The 20,466-nt window shown below is 40.6% G+C and overlaps 1 protein-coding gene and 1 long non-coding RNA gene across 2 annotated transcripts; both read right to left on the bottom strand.

Moving 5' to 3' along the window:
* Window positions 1-306: 306 nt before the first annotated feature.
* Window positions 307-19,899, bottom strand: Mdu (mitotic spindle positioning protein meduse). The gene is made up of 5 exons (XM_076828771.1): window positions 19,067-19,899; window positions 7,618-7,755; window positions 4,599-5,044; window positions 2,180-2,345; window positions 307-1,042 (listed from the first exon to the last, which is right to left on the bottom strand). Exons 1-5 carry the CDS (start codon window positions 19,076-19,078, stop codon window positions 938-940), a joined length of 867 nt encoding a protein of 288 aa, XP_076684886.1. The 5' UTR covers window positions 19,079-19,899; the 3' UTR covers window positions 307-937.
* Window positions 7,762-10,016, bottom strand: LOC143377497 (uncharacterized). The gene is made up of 3 exons (XR_013087349.1): window positions 8,374-10,016; window positions 8,207-8,280; window positions 7,762-8,044 (listed from the first exon to the last, which is right to left on the bottom strand). It is a non-coding gene; the product is annotated as an uncharacterized LOC143377497 (long non-coding RNA).
* Window positions 19,900-20,466: the final 567 nt, after the last annotated feature.

The raw sequence follows: 20,466 nt of genomic DNA, 5'->3' as shown, positions 1-20,466 counted from the left end.
GTGGAGATTCGATCATGTAGTTTCTTTCATTATCGAGCATTGAAATCCTTAATCTGTCATACTTAGTTCTAACCTTTCTCCTGGCTGCGCTGCAGTGTCTCTAATTTCCTTACGAGTCGATAACGTTGCATGCGATTAAAAAATGGTAGAGGCCGCGAATCGCGTATCAAAGATTTCTATCCTGCAGGATCATGATCTATCCATTCTATTTCGTTACATCTATCGTATAACTCATTCGTGGTAATATAAATCTTCGATAAATTTTTGACAACTGCACGAGGGTGATGGGAGGAAGAAAACAACAAGTTTGAAGACGCATATCTTATTAATTACGTAAAAATTGCACAAATTGTTTCTTTATCATTATTATTGGAACTATATTATCACATATGCAAGTAAATGAAACATATAGCTGTTCTTTACAATTAATTAAGTACAAAACATATGTTTCTTATGTAATTCATAATAATTATACGCCACATGGTAGAAAGGCTCTTTCAGAACTCTCAGTCATTTACATGTGGCTATTTAATATTATAATAAGAGATATATTACAATTAACAAGCGGATATATCAAATATATGCTTGCGGTACTTAAGAATAGGCTTACCCATACAAAGGGGGGGAAACAATTTTTCATTGTAGCTATAGTTCTTTAATACTGTAAGCTTTAAGAAACAAGAAACATTAAATATAACGTACGATCAATCAGGTAATTCTTTCATTCTTGAATAAATATTTACTATAATGTTAAATAAATTAACATGCAGCTTGAACGGATGGACAAAATCAGTGACACGAATTGGCGTGAAAAGAGACGTGTGCTTCAAGAATGAAAGGCTCGTTTGTAGCACAGTTCCAAAACGACTTATACGAAAACAGCGCGAAAGCGAGGTTAGAGTTGGCTGCTCGCCCTTTAGAAGGGTGCAGAAACTTTCTAAAAATTCAAGTCGTTCTCGTTGTTATTCTCATTCGACTCCTTTTTCGCGGCTATCAGGTTCTCCCATTGCGCTATCAGAGTGCTCCGGCGCCGAGGGTTGGGCTGGAAATCATGTTAAACACATTAAATTAGTGGCAGCGCAAAGTGAGCTTAGGTGCCATTGATAAGAACCAATTTAAGCTACAAGAAAACATTACTTGATTGAATTGCGGTACATATCCGAACGTAAAATTTTTGCGTGTTCACTAGGTCCAAGACACTTGATAAGATAGACCAAGTGCACTTTAGAAATCGTGGCGAACAGAGATTAATATTACCAATTTCGTGATATATATTTGAAAAGTTAAAAGAAATATTGATTTCTTCAAGGTGTCACAGAGGAATGCTTCCTTAAGGGGAACACACTTCCTAGTGTGACGGCTGAAAAAAACTCAATTTTTCGGGAATTAAAAAAAGTGACAAGTATTACACGGTCATAGCTTTATTTTATCTCCTTCTAAGACTATGCAAAAAATTGTAAGTAAATCCATTCCGCAGTAATATCCATTTATAGCGGAATAGGAGCATCGTAGAGAGAACAATATGCTTCCGGATGCCAGACCTGATTGCCAAAAAATTGTTTAAAAACCAAAAATCTCGATCTCGATCCACTTTTGCAAATATTTGCAAAATTGAATTACTACAGTCAACGAAGCTGCATATAATTTTTTTGCTAAAATTGATAACATTTTTTTACGACGCTGCCATTTCTATGTTTTTCAAAATTTTTGCATTATGCTTGTTCAGACGATAGCCACACGTGTACAGATTACCAATCTTCTTGAATGTTGTGTTTGAGATATCTACAATTGCTGATATCAGGCCTGGCATCTGGAAGGATATTGTTCTCTTCACGATGCTTCTATTCCTCTATAACTAGATATTTTTACTTACAATTTTTTTTTATAGTCATAAAATTGAGTTTTTTTCAAACGTCACATTAGGAAGACCCTAGTTCCCCCATGGAACTACCTTTTTCGTAGCTTCCATGATTTGAAAACCAAAAAATTGTATGCGTGTAGTTAAGCCTCACGTTTTTCATACGTTGTGTGATTGAATTTACAAATTCGGTCGTGACGATTTAGCGACATAGGTATTAATCATCGATAACCACGCAGATTAGATAGCGGGCGATATAAATATATATATATATATATATATCGATCAATGTTTGAGCGTTTCCTCTGGAAAACTCTGTACCTTGTGTTTCCCTTTGATTTCTTTCTCTACTTCGTCCTCGTTCAAAGTGTTGGTCGAGGTGCCACTTCGCAACGAGCTCGAGCCATCGTAAATATCAGAGTCATTGTCGTTTCCTATATCCAGCAGATTCGGCTGAGACTTTGCCAACATCTGCGACCGCATTAATCTGAAAACGTAAATGATTGCGCGTTATTTGGTGCGTACATGATTAAACATATATCGAGTGCATCTAAACATCGTCATTGACACGGCAATTTACCTCTAGGCACTTCCTCCAGTGCGGCTTGATTGTAAACAGAAACACATTGTAAACATGTTTAGTTAATGTAAAGCAGAATAGTTCAAATAATTATCTTAGTGCCCGAGCAATAAATACAACTAGTTGTAAGGCGATTTTAAAATTCATGTTTGACAAAATTACGATTCTTTTTTAACAGTTATTTGTTCAGCGGCGTGCAGAAATCCTCGGCCTTGGATTTTTAATCTTTTCGTTCATGAAGGAGTCGTCCTTAAATTATGTAAGGCTTTTAGGGAGAGGGGAGGATGGAGTCGCGAATTGCTTACGAATTTATTCGAATTTCGAATTCTTAGGTAGCGGCTTACGTAATATTTTTTAAACTAATTTTCAATAAATACAAATTCTATCATTAATGTCCCAGAAAAGTCGTTTTAGTTCAATTTTCCCGAAACCGAGTAAAATGAATTATATAAACATTTGGAAGAATTTTAATAACTGAAAAAACGCAATGTAAAAAATATTACGTAAGGAAGGCGGGAGGGGGATATAAAATCTTACGAATTCTTGTACTTGGGAAGGGAGGGGGTAAGAAATCGCCAAAATTACCCTTACGTAATTTAAGGGCGGCTCCTAGCGAAAACTAATAAAGGAATTTTAACATATATGTTGCAAAGAAAAATAGTGTAACAATTGAAGGCTGTTTATTTATGACACATGTATGTATTTATTTAAAAGATTACTGAAGTAGCACGCTCAAAATTTGCCCGCCAATTTGTTTTACAAGGACAGTGGGTCCAGTAACTACGCTATTTTAATTTTGAGATAAGTTAATTAATATTTTATCATGAATACTTAGCAGCCATGCCTTTCGCAGCAATAATGGCCAGGAACTTTTGATCACGCTTGTACAGTAATCTTTTAAATAAATACATATGCAATAATCTTTTCTTGCAATTTTCTTTTTACATGGCACTTAAAGTTTCTGTAGTCCTCGCTTTTGGAACAAAAAGTGCACACCACTGAACAGTGGAGGTAAAGGGAAAGTTTGAAAATCATATTATTACATATCTACGTAACTTCTGACAACCCCCAATCTACGGAAGATAAATTTGAAAATAGCAACTACCTTATTTTTGCTACCGTTCACAGTTTATACTTCCCTCTGATCACTAACGTGTATACTAAAATGGAGGGTGAAGCACTTGAAATTATAACCTTGACGTTCCTCAGTCATTATCTTCAGTACAATATGGCTGAGAAAATGCTAAACTCTCTTTAAGGAGATGTGTTCTGAAGACCCCTACAACTGTGCAACCTCTATTTATCCATTCTCGTCTAGAGATAACAGTACATAACTTCAAGGTAGGGCTGTTACGGATATTCGAATATTCGAATGCCAGTAGAATTCGAATTTCAGGTTTGAATAATTCGAATTTCAGGTTTGAATAGTTCGAATATTCGAATATTATTCAAATAATTAAGTGTAGTCGAATATTATAATATTCCCTAGTAGCATTTCTGGATGGCCCACAGTATCCCCAAGTCGGGAATTAGCTGGCCATCAAAATGCCAACAATAAATGTTACTATTATTCGAATATTCGAAGTGATCGAATTTGGGATTGCACTCAATAATAAAATCTAAACATAAAATATTTGTTCACACTTTATCGTGAAATTCTTTTCATACTGGCCTTTACAATTATTTGTATTTCAAATGTTTGGATTCGCATTCGATACAATCCGAAATTCGAACACTTTGAATTATTCGAATACTCCGAATTATTCGAATACTCCGAATTATTCGAATACTCCGAATTATTCGAATACTCCGAATTATTCGAATACTCAGAGTTATTCGAATACACGAATACTCAGAGTTATTCGAATACACGAATACTCAGAGTTATTCGAATACACGAATACTCGAATACTCAGAGTTATTCGAATACTCGAATTATTCTAATACTCCGAGTTATTCGGATATTCAAATACTCCGAATTATTCGGATATTCGAATACTCCGAATTACACGAATACTCAGAGTTATTCGAATACTCGAATACTCCGTATATACTATTCGAATATTGGAATTATTCGAATTATTCGAATTCGAACTATTCGAATATTTCCATCTCTACTCGAAGGTGCCCCGATTTTTCTACAAAACAGCAAACTCATACCTGAGTTCATTCTCTCTCTCCTTCATATCGTGCAGCTCCTTCTGAATCTTCTCCTCCACCGGGACGTACCCTTTCCTAACGGGAGGCTTCTTAGGCTCGTCGTCGGGCTCGAGCTGGATGTCCAGGCTCCTGTTGAATGCCTTGATGCTCAAGGGGTTGAGGGCGATGGTGGGGGTCGCGGGTGGCGTGAGGGTGTCGTTGGCAGCGGACTTCGGCTTGTAGATCTTGCCCCTGGTGGCCAGAAACCTGTGCATCAGCCCTTTCTGGCTGGGCGCCGTGGCGAAGCGCAGAGGCGTGGGGGTGGTGCGACTCGATATCACTCCGTTCGTCATCTTTGGCGTTAAGGGCGGCGTCGACGGCGTCAAGCTGACCGCTTCCAAGATCTGTGGCGTCGATGTCGTCCGCTTCAGCTTCCCCGAAGCCAAAGCCTGCGGCATACGGCGTACCTGTCGCACACGATCATCCTTTCTTAATCCCTGCCCCCCACAAAATCATGGAACTGTTTAAAACCCCTCTCCTCCCTGTACCCAATAAGCGAACAACGACCGCGCAATTATTTCCAGCGGAAAGTAATATCCGCGTGCGAAAATCGAAAGAACCTTTGTGTTACTGTTGCCACGCTATCGGTAGACAGTGCGTCAAGTGCTGCATTTTTTAACTGTCATTATCGGCGACAATAGGCCGCGTCACTAGGCGAAAATGGCTTTGGAAAGGAACGGCGCTGTGTTTACTTTAATGTATCAGCAGATAAGATATTGTCTCTATCGAAATCTAAGCCAGCGGCTGGGAAAAGCGACCGCTTGCTGCGGGATAAATTTACAGTCCCGGCTGCTGTAACGATCACTTCACCTGTGCAGGGCGTAATTGAATGGAATGTAACGCGCGATCGTGCCGCAATTATTATCCACGGAACGAGAAGTTATCGGCGCGACGCCGAGCCGTGGAACTCAGTTAGTTCCGTTCTGTTTAAATGCGTCCAGCGCGAAATGGGATTTCGCGCCGGCGGAGCCAGCCCCGTGAAGAAAGTATTATGCATGAAGAATTACTTTGGAAAGTCATTTATCCCCGGCTGGAGAAACTTGGCGTCGAGGTTAATTGAACGTGCGTTAAAGTCCACGACTTATATTGGACGGTTGCTTAATTTTCGCGAGAAGTGATTCGCCGTATAAGTAGTATCTTCTGTAGCGATTGATATCGTTTAATTTATCTCGATCTTCCACGCGGAGTCATTACGGAACGATAGTATCACTATGCGGGCATTAGTCATATGTATGATGAAAGATTATTAATAATTGAAATCTAGATTACCAGATTATGAAGGCTTGGTACAAGGGACTGGAGTGTTGGATGTTGAAAGGAGTTACGAGGTCTTAGCTTAGAGCTAGTTGGAAATGTTTTTTGATGAAATGAGAACGCGATTGGGTCAGAATGGACCCGACAGCCTAATCTGGGACTAAGTAGCGAGAGACACGCGATATTTAGTATTAAAGATTTTGCAAATTATTATTAAGTATTTGCGAAAATTCTTGAACACAGGTTGAATATCTTTTTAATTCTTTATGCAATAGAAATAGTTTTATTAGTATTAGTGCGTAATACTTAGGGGGCATTTCTCTATGAACGTCGGAATATTTGACAATTTTCATGATTTCTTTTTAAGGGGAGGTTCCGGTCTAGAGCCCCCCAAAATAGGTGATCTTTAGGAATTAATTAAAGGAAAACTACTATATATAATTTAATGGGACTTTTTGCAATGTATTAAGGATGCCTTAAATTATAGAAATATATTTTTTGTTTTATAATTAATCATTACAGACGGCACTGGGAAGTCGTTAAAGTCAAGGCGTCAAAAAATTGATCAAAATTGGTGGGACCTGTATCTCCAAAAGTTATTATCCGATTCGACTGAAACTTTCTTTTATTTTGAAGAATATACTTCTGGCTAGGGGGGGGGGGCAGAAAAAATGCAAAAATGACATTTTTAAGAAAATAACGACACTTGAAGTTTGAAATCACTTTTCCCCTATATCTTTCGTCCTTTCAATGCCTTTGAAAAATATAAATTTTCAATATTTTGTATTTTTTCTGGTTTCCCTCCTAGCCAGAAGTATATTCTTCAAAGTAAAAAAAAGTTTCAGTCGAATCGGATAATAACTTTTGGAGAGGGTCCGTACCGAAACAAATAATTTATGTTGAAAATTAGCAACATGACGAATGCTTAAATTACAAACTCCGGAATTTCATTCACGTTCATTCTAATTTCTTAGTAAAAACAAGTATGATGAATTCAACATACAAATATAATTTTGGTACCGGCGAGAGCCAGTAGTACCCATGTCCAAAATTCTTTAAAAATTTCAAAGCAATTGGCCATGTAGTTTTCGAGGTTTTATCTACACTAGGTGAGAAAGTTACGTTTCGAGAAAAACACGTTTGAAGCCACAATACTTGCAATTTATTTTAAAAAATTTTACAGTATATTCTCAAATAAATATTTTCAAAAAATGAAAAAAAGGGGTTTTTGAAGGTGTCACAGAAGAATTAATATAATTCTTGCCGTATACGATTGTTTTTGGACATTAGTGTTCGTTTAGCAATTCTCCTCTGTATAATTAGCTTATCTTGAGCTTTTTAAAAGTATAGAAATATATAATATTTAATGGGGGAGGAGGGCTTCAAATAACACGACATCGTTGCCGTCACCTCGAATCAAGACGCGTTCTTGAAGTTTTACTATATTTGGCTGTTTTAGATCTAATTTTTCAACCCAAGAATTCTCGTCACGCGTCTAAGAAGATTGAAGTAACGCGCGTCGTGAATCATTAATTCAGCAACCGCGCGTAATCGTCCTCGCCGCTCATGGACATGTAACTACAAGTCTGTCCGATGCGTTTCGTCTCTATAAGGACTACCGTCAGGCATTTACTCTTTCTTTCTGTCGATCAACGACCTTGGGCATGGCCGGCACGAATATAGTATACAGGTTGACGTGCATGCACGCCGCGGGTTTGAAACGTACCTTGGAGTCCACCGTCTCGTGGGACGTGGTTTTAATGCTACCCACGTTTCGTAGCTCGTGCTCCCTCTCGGTGACCTCTTCGATCTCCTTCTGTATTCTGTCCGTCGCCTTCTTCAGCTGCTCCAACCTGTGCTCCGCCTGCGAGTGCCACGAAATGGAATCGAGTTAATGACACGTCTTGTAATGTTGGATTAAAAATAACAGGGCAAGGTTCGCGGGGGCCAACTAAGAATTCCACTCCCGACCTGGAACTTATGCCTCAACTTTGAATTTAAGTCCTAACATGGAATTTAAGTCCCAACATGGAATTTAAGTCCCAACTGGGAATTTAAGTCCCAACTTGGAACTTAAGTCCCAACTAGGAATTCAACTTCCACTTAGGACCCAAATCTCAAACTAGTACCCAACTCACAACTAGGACCCAAATCTCCAATACGGAACTCAATTCCCAACTGGGATCTAAATTTCCACCGTAAAACTCAACTCCCAACTAGGACCAAACTTCCAATTAGTAACTCAACTCCCCACTAGGAACTCAAGTAGGACTCAATTTCGAACTAGGAACTTAATTTCCACCTTGAAACTCAACTCTTAACCAGAACCCAATTTTCAACTTGAAATTCAACTCCCAACTAGGGCCGAACACCCAACTAGGAACTCAAGCTGCAACTAGGATCAAATTTCTAACGAGAAACTCAAATTCCAACTAGGAACTCAACTTCCACTTAGGACCCAAATCTCAAACTAGTACCCAACTCACAATTAGGACCCAAATTTCCAATACGGAACTCAATTCCCAACTAGCATCTAAATTTCCACCTTGGAACTCAACTCCCAACTAGGACCAAACTTCCAATTAGGAACTCAACTACCAACTAGGACTCAGTTTCGAACTAGGGACTTAATTTCCACTCTGAAACTCAACTCTTAACCAGAACCCAATTTTCGACTTGAAATTCAACTCCCAACTAGGGCCGAACACCCAACTAGGAATTCAAGTTGCAACTAGGCCCAAATTTCTAACGAGAAACTGAAGTTCCAAACAGGAACTCAACTTCCAACTAGCACCAAATTTCTAACGAGAAACTCAAGTCCCAACTAGGAACTCAACTTCTAACTAGGAACCCGACTCCCAACTCAGAATGTACACCACGAAGGTGATTCTCCAGCTGCGTTCTAAGTTATCTTACTCTCATTTTCCGATTTGCCCATTTCATTCTAAGCCTGCTCCGCGAATACCAGGCGGAAAATGATCGATGAATGAACCAAGCTACGTCTAATTGTTCATTTTCCTGATTTTCCCCGGCTGGGAACTATTTCCCAATCCCACCGACACGACGGACACAGGTACAATCACGCGCGCTCGCGTAATTAGAGAAGCCAGCGAGTTTCAGATTGTTGAATTAATGACGGTGCAACCCGACCCCTTGAACCTCGATTCTAATTTCAACGTGAACCGTGCGACCGACCTGAACGCGCCTCCGTCGCCTGCGTACTTTCCTCTTCGCGCCAGAGGGCCTCTGCACCCTCGTCCTGCGGGAGAAGGAAAAATGCAAACCGCGAGACGAATCAAATTCCAAGCGGACTCGCGTCGATCGTTCCGCTAACGGGAAGCGGATTCCGGAAAACTAGCTGAACGCGACTGCCATGCGATTAAACCGTGCTCTGCTCGTTCACCAGCGCGAACCGTCGAAACTTTTATGGCTGTTTCACGGGGCTAATTAAATTTCTATTCATCAACGAGAGCCTGGTGCATTGACGCAACTCGCTTGACCAGCATGCATCGATCCCGAGAGCAAAGTGGAACGGCCACGTTTCACGACTCCCGCGTTTTACACCCCCTTAAACTAGTTCCAATTCTTTGCACGCTTCCCGCAAGGCGAACTATCGGTTTCCTTTGTTCGACGTGTGCGCTAAGGTCTTCGCCTCGCTTCCTGAAAAAAAGGACAGAGAAACCACACTTTCCGTTGCACGGCTCCTCAGCTTGTTGCTTTCGTTATGCGATACGGTGTCATAATGGTCGTCACTTCCCGTATTATTTAACGCGAGATCACGATGAGAATCGTCTCTTCGACTTACCAATTCCCCCCGAGCACGCACTCGTTAACGCGGAATGACACGGATTGGATTGCTGGAAAGTCAATTGCAACAGGCGGACTAGTCAGCGCCGTTATCTCCGCGGATTCTTCTCTAATCAAATTTTATCGATCTATATCGCGAGCGATAGCTTGTTCCGCATTGACAATAGGCCCCCGGTTGACTTTAATGGAGGGACGAGGAACACGGATACTAGTAACAGCTTTTTTATGTTTCTCTAACAAGTGCGGAAGTTTATGGACCATGCGAGAATGAGAACCGGCGGAAAATGACTCGAGGGCTGTAGTGGTGTGGAAGATATGTAAACGTGAGTGGATCAAAAAGACCCGAGGGCCGTAGTAGCTTTTAAAGTGAGAACGCGAGTGGGTCAAAAAAGACCCGAGGGATGTAGTACCAATTAAAGTGAGAACGCTAGTGGGTCAAAGAAGACCCGAGGGCCGTAGTAGCTTTTAAAGTGAGAACGCTAGTGGGTCAAAAAAGACCCGAGGACCGTAGTAGCTTTTAAAGTGAGAACGCGAGTGGGTCAAAAAAGACCCGAGGGATGTAGTACCAATTAAAGTGAGAACGCTAGTGGGTCAAAGAAGACCCGAGGGCCGTAGTAGCTTTTAAAGTGAGAACGCGAGTGGGTCAAAAAAGACCCGAGGGATGTAGTACCAATTAAAGTGAGAACGCTAGTGGGTCAAAGAAGACCCAAGGGCCGTAGTAGCTTTTAAAGTGAGAACGCGAGTGGGTCAAAGAGGACCCGAGGGTGGCAGGCATTTTTAAAATAACAGCACGATTGGATCAGAGAAATCCTGAGTGCTACTGGGTCAAAAAAGACCCAATAGTAGTAGAGTTAATAATAGGGATGACATGTCAATTCAAATAGTGCGAAGTTTTTAATCGGTGCCACTGGACCAGAATTGAAGTCAAGGTTAATTCTGTTGCCTATCGTGAGATGATCGAGCGACACCCTAGAATAGACGCCTTTTAAATGCCTCATATGAGTCAGGCATCCCTATCTAACGGCAACGATATCCAAAGATTTAAATACTCGATTGCATGCTACTTTTATCTTGGTATTACAGAACCTCGATTATCTGAACACGTGCATAATCGATTTTTCTGATAGCCGAACGATTACATTTTGAATTTATTAAGTTTAATAATTCCCCTCCGTTCCTAAAATCGATAAATAATTTAAGAGGTCAGACCGGTTAGCGCGCCGATAAATTCAGCGATTTTCAGGAATTTATAGCAATGAAAAGAATTATAGTTTAATGAAAGTATTATAGTTTATACCTCTAACATGGAATTATAGTTTATTCTATTACCATAGAATAAAACCTTTCTCTATTTATTAAGCTACATTTCTACAGTAAATAAAAAATATAAAAGTAATAAAAATTATTGTTTTTAAAAGCGGTCTTGATGATATGTTTAAAAATTCATGCCTCGCTCGTGCAGGCGATTTCAGCTGTTAGACTTTTCTGAAACCAAAAAATCCAAACAGATTCTTGACCAGTATGACTGTCGCTATCGCTCGGACTATAATTACTGATTTGTCTTAAAAATTAGCAAAATGGCGGGCAAAATGCAAGAAAAATGTTTTCCGACTTTTTTCTTTGCTATTTTCGATTTTAAAAGTAGGTTAGACTCAATGATAATACTTGATTGTAATCCCTGCGAAAGTCGTAGGTGTGCAGAATAAGCAGTAAAATTTATAAAGCAATCGGTTCGATAGATTTTGAGATTTTATCGTCGCAATGTGGAAATTACGATTCGAGAGAAACGCGTTCAAAGTTTTCATCTACATATAGAGACTCTGCGCTTCCTACAAAATGACTCTGTAGAAGCTAAAATAGTCGGAATTTTCCAGGAAAATTTAACAGTACATTCGTGAGGATATATACTTTCGAAAATTGTTTTTTAAAAAAAAAATCGATATTTTCAACCCGTCTAACCGGAATGACCCCTTAAAATGTGTAAAAATATCATTGGAATGTAGCCCTCGTTGTCCCAGGCACGGCTCGAACCTCTTTTGCGCCCTATTCGAACTTGTCAAATTGCGCCCTTAATTTAAAATACATTTATTTGAACTTTTTGATGACCTCACTCTGACTTTGTATTCGTAACGTAAAACATTTATAGTGCAACTTGTAATATTTCGTTTAGAACTATATTTTAATACTATAAAAGTTATACTACAATGTGTATGTCAAGGGGTCGTCCTTAAATTACGTAAGGGTAGTTTTGGCGATTTCTTTACACCCTCCCTCCCCCAGTATAAAAATTCGTAAGATTTGATATTGCAACCCCCTACTTACGTATTATTTTTTACATTGAATTGTTTTCAGTTATTAAAATTCTTTTAAACGATTGCATGATTCATTTAACTCGGTTTCGAGAAATTTAAACTAAATCTACTTTGCTGAAACATTAATATGATGGAATTTGTATTTATTGAAAATTAGGTTAAAAAATATTACATAAGTCGCTACCTGACTCTCCCCTCCTCCCTTGTAAGAAAACGTAAGAAATTAACGACCCCCCCCCCCCCCAAAAAAAGCCTTACGTAATTTAAGGACCACCCTCAAGTGACGATTTCATTTTTAATAAATTCTATGTTAATTTTTAAACTTGCCTCAATAAAATTCTGCAATGATTCATTTTCCATTCATATCTTCCCCTATTAAAACCTGCAGGTTTTAATAGGGGAAGATATGAATGGAAAATGAATCATTGCAGAATTTTATTGAGGCAAGTTTAAAAATTAACATAGAATTTATTAAAACTCTCACTTCAGCAATTCGACAAATATTATTTATAAGTTTTTGGCACGTGCGGATAAAAAGGGCCACTACTGCCCTATACAGCTGCCTAATTTTCCCTACAGGGACGAGCCGGGCCTTCGCGGTCCTCTTGCTTCTCATTTCTCTTCTGATGATCTCTTTCCCATTTTCCAATCCAATCGTTACTTTACATTTTGTTCCCCTACCATTCTTTCACTCGATAACACTGCTCAGACAATCGAGGCTCCACCGTATCACCGTAACTCATCGTTGCATGCGCTGCTCAAAATAATTGAACGCTCAGCCGCTCAAATAACAGTATCACATCAGACGTGCCACCAACTACACAGTATCTCGTCACTGAAATTGAGCAGTGAAAATGGCAAACGATGTAAGTCCCAGTAGTTGAAACCTTCAGTAGAAGCAATAAACGCATGTTTGTTCATTTTGTCACTTACATCGTTTATCACTCGTTTATCTCGACTTGATCGTTAATTTTATCGCTATGGACTTTCAGCGGATACCACCTCTTCAGATTTAGAGGGAAATAAAAAGATCACGGCCGTGAAGATTGATGGCACTTTCGTCGTTTTTCACCGCAGCGAAGTTGCCACTTAGGATTTTACCTCTACCCTGCGATAACCCTAACAGTTATAATAAATTATTCTAGCACATGCCTAACTTTTGCCACCGCATTCCGCATAGAGTTTACATCAATTTCCACTAAAAAATTTTTTTTCTCGCACTTGCAACGTTTACCATTTCAACTCCTCGATTCGTTTCACCTAAATTCTCCAGAGACACGACTCTCCAATTCCCTTAAGGACGTATCGGACCTACAATATTAGACAAAAGTATATAAAATTTGAAATACTTGATTATCTACGTCTTACGCATAGTAAATCTAGATAGGGTAGATGTCCCATTTACTGTCAGTGTCCTTATTACTGCCTCTTTATTTATTTTACTTAAAAAAAAACGTAATGTATAAAAAATAGACATATAAAGAATGTACTAATAATAATAATAAGAACAGTCCCAATTTTATGATAAATTCTTTTTTACACTATTCTTTATACATTGCGTGTTTATTAAGTAAAATAAATGAAGTGGCAGTAATAGAGACACTGGCAGTAATTGGGACATTTACCTTATAAGCAACTCGAACGACACTTGGAGTCTTACTCTTTACTTTCAGAAAGGTACTTTTCACTTTACAAATGCTTTTCAAGCATTATTTGCGAGCCTAAACTTCTGGCAGAGAAAATGCTCTGAATTCACTATTTTCTCAAGTTATAATTTATTTCTTTAAAACGGTGTAGTGAAAACAATTGAAACTCGGTACATATTTTCCTCTATCCATGTGCTACACGTACAAAAAATTTGAAAACATTGGTACCATTTCTTCGACATTCTTTCAGTAGTTTTATCTGTCAAGGTCGTCTCTTTCCATAAGAGTACGTGTAAAATCAGTGAATAATTAATTTTGAAGACAGGTCCGATACATCCTTAACTGGTAACACTCAAGAATCAGGCTCGGACGATTAAAGTCACAAAAGCCACACGAAGCCACTTTACAAATCCAAGTACAGACCCACGACTCAGTCTCCTAGCCCAGCTCCTAGTCCCCGGATAATCGGAATGGGGCGGACGGGCCGCGGAATCGCCGAGAACTGGGTCCCCGGAGTTGCACGCGCGTGGGTGCGCAGCCCGGCGTCGGGATGGCCACGAGGAAGGGTAGAAGCCTGGCTTTTCGTGACTGATGGGAGCGGACAGGCTCGCTCAGGTGTTTCGTCCGCACTTCCGCGTAGGAACCGAATATTACTGAAACGAGTTCTCGAAGGGTTTCCAGGTGAGCAGCCGTAGTCGGCCGGCGGTCAGGAATGCTGCTCATTGAAAACTGAACGGCGGCTAGTGCGGCTGCTTAACTGTAACCCGCGCCTGTTTCCTTTCTAAAGAATAAAAAATGGGCCACGGATCTTCCTGCCTCTCCTTCCTTCGGCGTTAACCCCCCGGCTTTTCATCGGCGCCTCCATTGACCGACTTAAGATTCCTGCCCGATGATACACTCTGCTTGGAAGGACACCGAATTTCGAGGTCGCCAGTGGCTCGTGCTGCGTCATCGATAACGAGAATACGCGGATACATCTGCTGGCAAGGGGACCCTGCAGCTGTGCCCCCGGGGATTTTAATGGGATTTTGGGGGATGAACCTGGAGGTCATCTGGACGAGCTTCTGCAAAATATTTTATGCCAATGAGAATTTTTTATAATAATCGATATGTGAAGCTTAAAAGGAGTTCATTTTAAATTTATTTCAAGAAAGCGAGTTGGGTTAGTGTGTACACCGCTTGCTTCCCACCCAAGCGGCTCGGGTTCAAATCCTGTGATATTCTAATTTATTTTTCCCTTTCTTTTAACTCTTATTTTGAACAATTAAATTTCATACTGCTTTATTTCATAAATACTGTAATTTTTTCATATAAATTTTATATATAAACATGATAAAAATGCATGACTTTTTATACACGTGCAAACATAACTGGTACATGCGTGTACTATAAAGACACTGTAAATTATACGTTTAATATGAAATTTTTCTTTACAATATACATATATATGTCTGTGTAACTTTGCAACTATTTATCTACCTATTTATCCTAATATATATCGATACATATACGCAAATACATACATATGCAAGGGCGGATCCAGAAGGGGGCGATAGGGGCGATCGCCTCCCCTCCAAGAGTAATAAAATAGAATTATATATGAATAGAAAAATATTATGACATTATGTATTATTCTGTAGAAATAATTAATGTGAATTTAATTATTTAGGCTACGGTATCAGATAGAGATATTAAAATATAAGTTAGAAGCAAATTTTAAATCTTCTAAAACAGGGTTGAAAAATGTACTTATGTACTTTTACATATCTCGCCCCCTCCAAGAAAGGCTCCTGAATCCGCCTCTGTACATATGCACGCGCAAGCATGCCGAGGTACACAAGTAGATGAATATATATGCATAAATACATACAATCTTAATATATATGCATGCATAAATATATAATTAGGTACACACGTACACATATACATAAATATACCCATAATTACATGCATACACACGCGCATATATGGATACATTATATATTTAATTTAACTGCAAGTGTGATATTTTTCATAAAAGCACGAGAAACATAAAAAATGTTTGCAATATGCACATCGGATAAAGGGTAATTTTAAAACTTCATATTAAACGTATAATTTAGAGTATCTTTATAGTACACGTATGTATCAGTTATATATAAAATTGATGTTAAAAATTTACAACGTTTATGATACAAAGCAGTATGAAATTTAATTATTCAAAATAAGAGTTAAAAGAAAGGGAAAAAAAAATTTTAGGATGACAGGATTTGAACCCGAGCCGCTTGGTTGGGAACTAAGCACTTTACGCACTCACCCAACTGGCTCTCTTGAAATATGTTTAAAATGAACTCCTTTTAAGTCCCACGTATCAATTGTTTATAAAAAATGCTCATTGTCATAAAATATTTTACAGAAAGGCATCTAGATGACCTCCAGGTTCATCCTCTAAAATTTCATTAAAATCCCCGTGGGCACAGTTGCAGGGTCCCCTTGGAAGTGAGAATCACCTGGTAGCCCGCTAATTGCCCTCCCAATTAAAGAGAGGGGGTGCTAATCGATCGCCATCGATCGTAGTTGATTTGCGGTACATTTACCGCTAGAGATTCCTAGGAGACTCTTTAAGGTTTAAGTGGATGTGTTCCCTGGGATCGCGTGGAATTATGCTACGCTGTGATTGTGGAGGTTTTATACAACGGCCCTAGTTGGAGCGCCGAAGGTTTCTTAAGTTGTAATGGCCGAGCTTGCGAGACTCCGTCGGCTAGATCTCTCGCTGCTTGGAGGTGCCGTGGCTCTCGAACGGTATCCTCGTCGTTAGGGGATAGCGCGGCTAGAAACGCAACAGCTGGTTTAATTTGCTATGCCTGGCGTCGAAACACCTGTCGAACCGCCGCGGGAACGGGGACTACACCCAAAGGCAACGACGACCCACATACCTCGCGCGTAATTAAGTTCGAAAGATCCATCGAATGCCAGCCGGGAAATGCAATCCGCTTACGCCCGCGACGCCTCCAGCGAGATAATTGCCGCCCGCTGGAATTTAATAAATATTCAGCCGCGGGCAATTTGCGGGAACACCGCGGAGCCTCTGTCTTACATTCGATCGCGGGCTACACGGTAAGTCGCCTGTAAAAAAAATCGCTCCAGCGCGCGCTTTGAAAAAGTGCAGGATACCGGTTCCTCGGCGTAAGTGCGCCCGCCAGCCGAGCCAGATGCAGCCCGTGAGTTTGCATTTGGATTACGTTTGTCCACAAGCTGATGCTCTCCCGGCGCTGTTAAACCACCTGGTCTCGGCTTGAACGAATTCTCTCGCGAGTGCCGTTTGGGAAGCATCGTCGAAATTGCCGCGGTCCCAGATGCTAAATTGAACAAATCCATTCTCAAAATTGAACAACTCCAGTGTAGCTTATCAACGTCCTTCACTTTTAAGTGGTGAATTCTTTCTACGTTCCATTCCATGGAGTTGAGGGAGGATTTTGACTTTTGAATGATTTTTGATGAAGGTAGTTTCATGGAAACTTGAAAGGTTCTTGTCGAAATCGAGTTCTGGTTTTAATCGCTGGTTACGATGTGGTTTTGAGAGGTATTGGCTATAGATGCTTGATTGGGAAGTACTGTGAAAAAAATGGGAATTTTGTGAAAGTGTTTTATATTAATCATTAGCGAGCCCAAAATTGTGTGTTTCGGGTTTTCTATTTGCACCGATAGGAGAAAATTGAAAAGTATGGAAAATTTTCAACGCATAAATGAGATCAGTATTTAATTCTAGGATCTACTGCATTTATTTACGGTCACGGAAGTGCGAAATGTTTTTTAAAAATTATTGAAAGGAATTAAATACAATCTCACTGTCATCGAGAGAACCTTCAATGTATTGACACTTTGAAGGATACGGAACTATTGAATGAACTAATATAAAATCGATTCATGAAGACTGATTTGGACAAGTCGTATCACTAATGTATATAAATCCAAGAAAATATCGGATCATGTTATCCCTCAGTCGCTTCAGCTCAAAAATCTCAGGGAAGAATTGAATTCTAAGATTTGCTTATTTCGAAATCTTGTGCATAGATCTACGCGCAAGAACACCACCACCTGGAATAATTAAAAAATAAATAAAAACAGCGTGTATGCAGACCTAGTAAATGTAATTCACTACTCGACAATTAAGATTCATTGTCAATTACTGTTGCATTACTGCTCTACTAAATACAAAACTCGATTTCCTCAAAAAATGTTGAGTATCGATCTCTAAATTGGTAATAAGGTGAATGTCCCAATTTCTGCTCATTTAAGAGGTACCTTGTCATAAAGAAAGTGTAAAAAATTTGTTAGTGATGAAAATTTGCAGAGTAATTGATTAATTCTTTAATAATAAATCAACCAATTTAAAAGGTATTTAAGAAAGATATTTCAAGATGTTTAACTACTAGTAATTTGTAATTAACTATATAATGCTATATTGCCCCAAGCTTGCAAGAAAAATACGAAATGAGCAGAAATGGGGACATGAGCAGAAATTGGGGCAATCACCTTACGTAATTACACTATCGTTGATAAGTATTAGGTCACCTGGTGTATTTGCACAGAATATGATATTCAATACTGTTCACTGTTTTTATTTAAAATATCAAAGAAACTAAAAACGTTTAAAAATCCTTCAATAAATTTGCACCGTTCTTCAGAATTATTTCACACAGAAGTGTCCTAATACTTATAAACCACAGTGTACACGTAGTATTGTATCCACTGCACGCAGAATTTTATCCTGACCGGTAACTCTGAACTCGCACATTCCCTTTCAGACAAATGGGCCCAAAGAAGAAAGCAGGACGAAGTGGAAGAAGCATCCTCACGAGAGTCCCCCTTCCATCAGATTAATCGAAATCGAAAATCAGGCTTTCCGCGTGAAAGCGTCTCACGCGAGTACGCGCGGACGAAAATCGCTTACGAGCCGATTTGAATAGCCGTCGGACCAGTTTTTCGAGATCATCGCGCGCCGGCACGTGTGAATTACCGCATTTTTCATTTCGCCGGTCGCTTTCGAGCAAAGGGAAAGATCGGTGGACGTAAATTAGCACACAGAGCCGCGGTGACATATTTTCTAAGACACTTTCCCAGACGACTTTCGGCGTTAAGAAACGCGGCCACGCAATTAGAAGCGCCCGTTCGTCAATAGTAAGTAAACGCGCAACAGTTTCGAGGTCCCTGTGGCCTTCCCCCAATTATCGACAGTGTCGCCGCCGGCGCTAACTATAATCTATAAGTCGGGAAGGCACAAATATTGATAGAGAGCGACCTCTGACTGGACCCAGGCGGAATAGGCGGTTCCGCGGAACGCGGTAGACAAACAATCCTCGAACAGAGGCTCTTCTACCCGAACCGTTGGCCCCCCGGTTTCGAGCACGACGTGCCCCACGCCACTTACCTCCATTTTCATCGTTGCCGCGGAGGAGATCTCGCACGGGGTGTCCAACGCCAACTGAACCGTTTATCAGACCCGTCGACGGATTGCCGAATTCCGGCCACGATTTCGATCCGTTTATCTGATGGTGAACGGCCAACCGCGTCCGTATCTATTATCATGCCGCGCTGTTACGTCACCACTCCGTCGTTTTTGTTTGTCCACCGCCGGGAGGGAGAGCGAATGGTGCTGGAATTCGTCGCGTATCACCGAAAATTCGGACGCTGTGCCACCTGTGCTCCGCGCTTCGACTGGTTCGGAAGGTCCTCCTCCGAGGCGGAGAAGAAGAAGAAGAAGAAGAAGTCGAGGATGGAGGATCCCGATTCGAGGAGATCTCTGCTGTCTCTGCTCACCGCTGGCGGAGGATGCTCGCGTGATCCACGGGCGCGGAGCGTTGCGCGTTTACCGCAACCAGGCGAGGTCTGGTCTGGCGAGTACACGGCCGACGGGATCGCTCGGAGGCTCGTGGCCACGACGAAGAGCCGGCGTTCAAGCGACACGCGCCGACGACGACCGTGCAGGGCTCGCTCCGGACGATCCACCGAACGACGTACAGCACGCGCGTTCACTCTGCCGGCTCTGCCCTCCTCAGGCCCCCTTCGGGCCCTGTAATTTTCGGCGAACTCCGCGCTTATGATCGGGACGCGGCCGCAGCCCGCACGACGACTGCCATTTTACCTGCGTGACCTTGTTCCCTGGCCGTTCTCCGAACAAAAGCAACATAGCCGTCGCCACGGTGCATCACGTCGCCCCTTCGCTTCTCGCCTTATCGGCCATGTTACAACGCTGCTCTCCTGCGACCTGCACGATCTCCGCTATGAATTTGTGGCTCCCGATGGTATCTGCACGCGTGGGAGCTTCTGTGAAGCTGGACGAAGCTTCCATTCACCTTCTGAAATGGGAAATACAAAAATTCGTAATAGCTGTATACTGGGGTACTAAGAGGGGGGATTTGGCATTCGATGTGGGAGAGCACAAGTGAAGAGTAAGGGGAAAAACAGGGGATGCCCATTTCTCGTGATTTTGCGATTTACAGCGCATTTTCTTGGTGGCAACTGGGACTACAGAACTGTTCAAGACGAAAAGGTTATAAAGTTCAAATACCTCCGTAAGATAACGTTAAAGATTTGGTATACTGGAAACAGGAAATGGCCACTCTGTAACAAAATACGGAATGTCCCCACTGTTTGCCTAAGCGTAAGCTTCTGTCGTCAAGGTAAAACAAGGAATTATTTAAGAAGAAAATTGTATAAAAAAATTAATTTATTAAGGGAGGACAACAGGGTAATTGCTCGAAAATTAAAGGTATCTTTGGAAATTTATTAAAAGCAAACTACGTAATGAATCTTCTTGGAATTTTCAGG

Source organism: Andrena cerasifolii, chromosome 16 (genome assembly GCF_050908995.1).
Source record: "Andrena cerasifolii isolate SP2316 chromosome 16, iyAndCera1_principal, whole genome shotgun sequence".
NCBI lineage: Eukaryota > Metazoa > Arthropoda > Insecta > Hymenoptera > Andrenidae > Andrena > Andrena cerasifolii.
This window is presented reverse-complemented; position numbering and strand designations above follow the sequence as displayed.

Excerpts from the sequence above, each read along its gene's own strand:
- Mdu (XM_076828771.1), bottom strand. Across the intron at positions 2,346-4,598 it reads GAGAGAGAGAATGAACTCAG|ATTAATGCGGTCGCAGATGT; the intron begins GTATGAGTTTGC and ends TTACGTTTTCAG. Across the intron at positions 1,043-2,179 it reads AAATCAAAGGGAAACACAAG|CCCAACCCTCGGCGCCGGAG; the intron begins GTACAGAGTTTT and ends CATGATTTCCAG.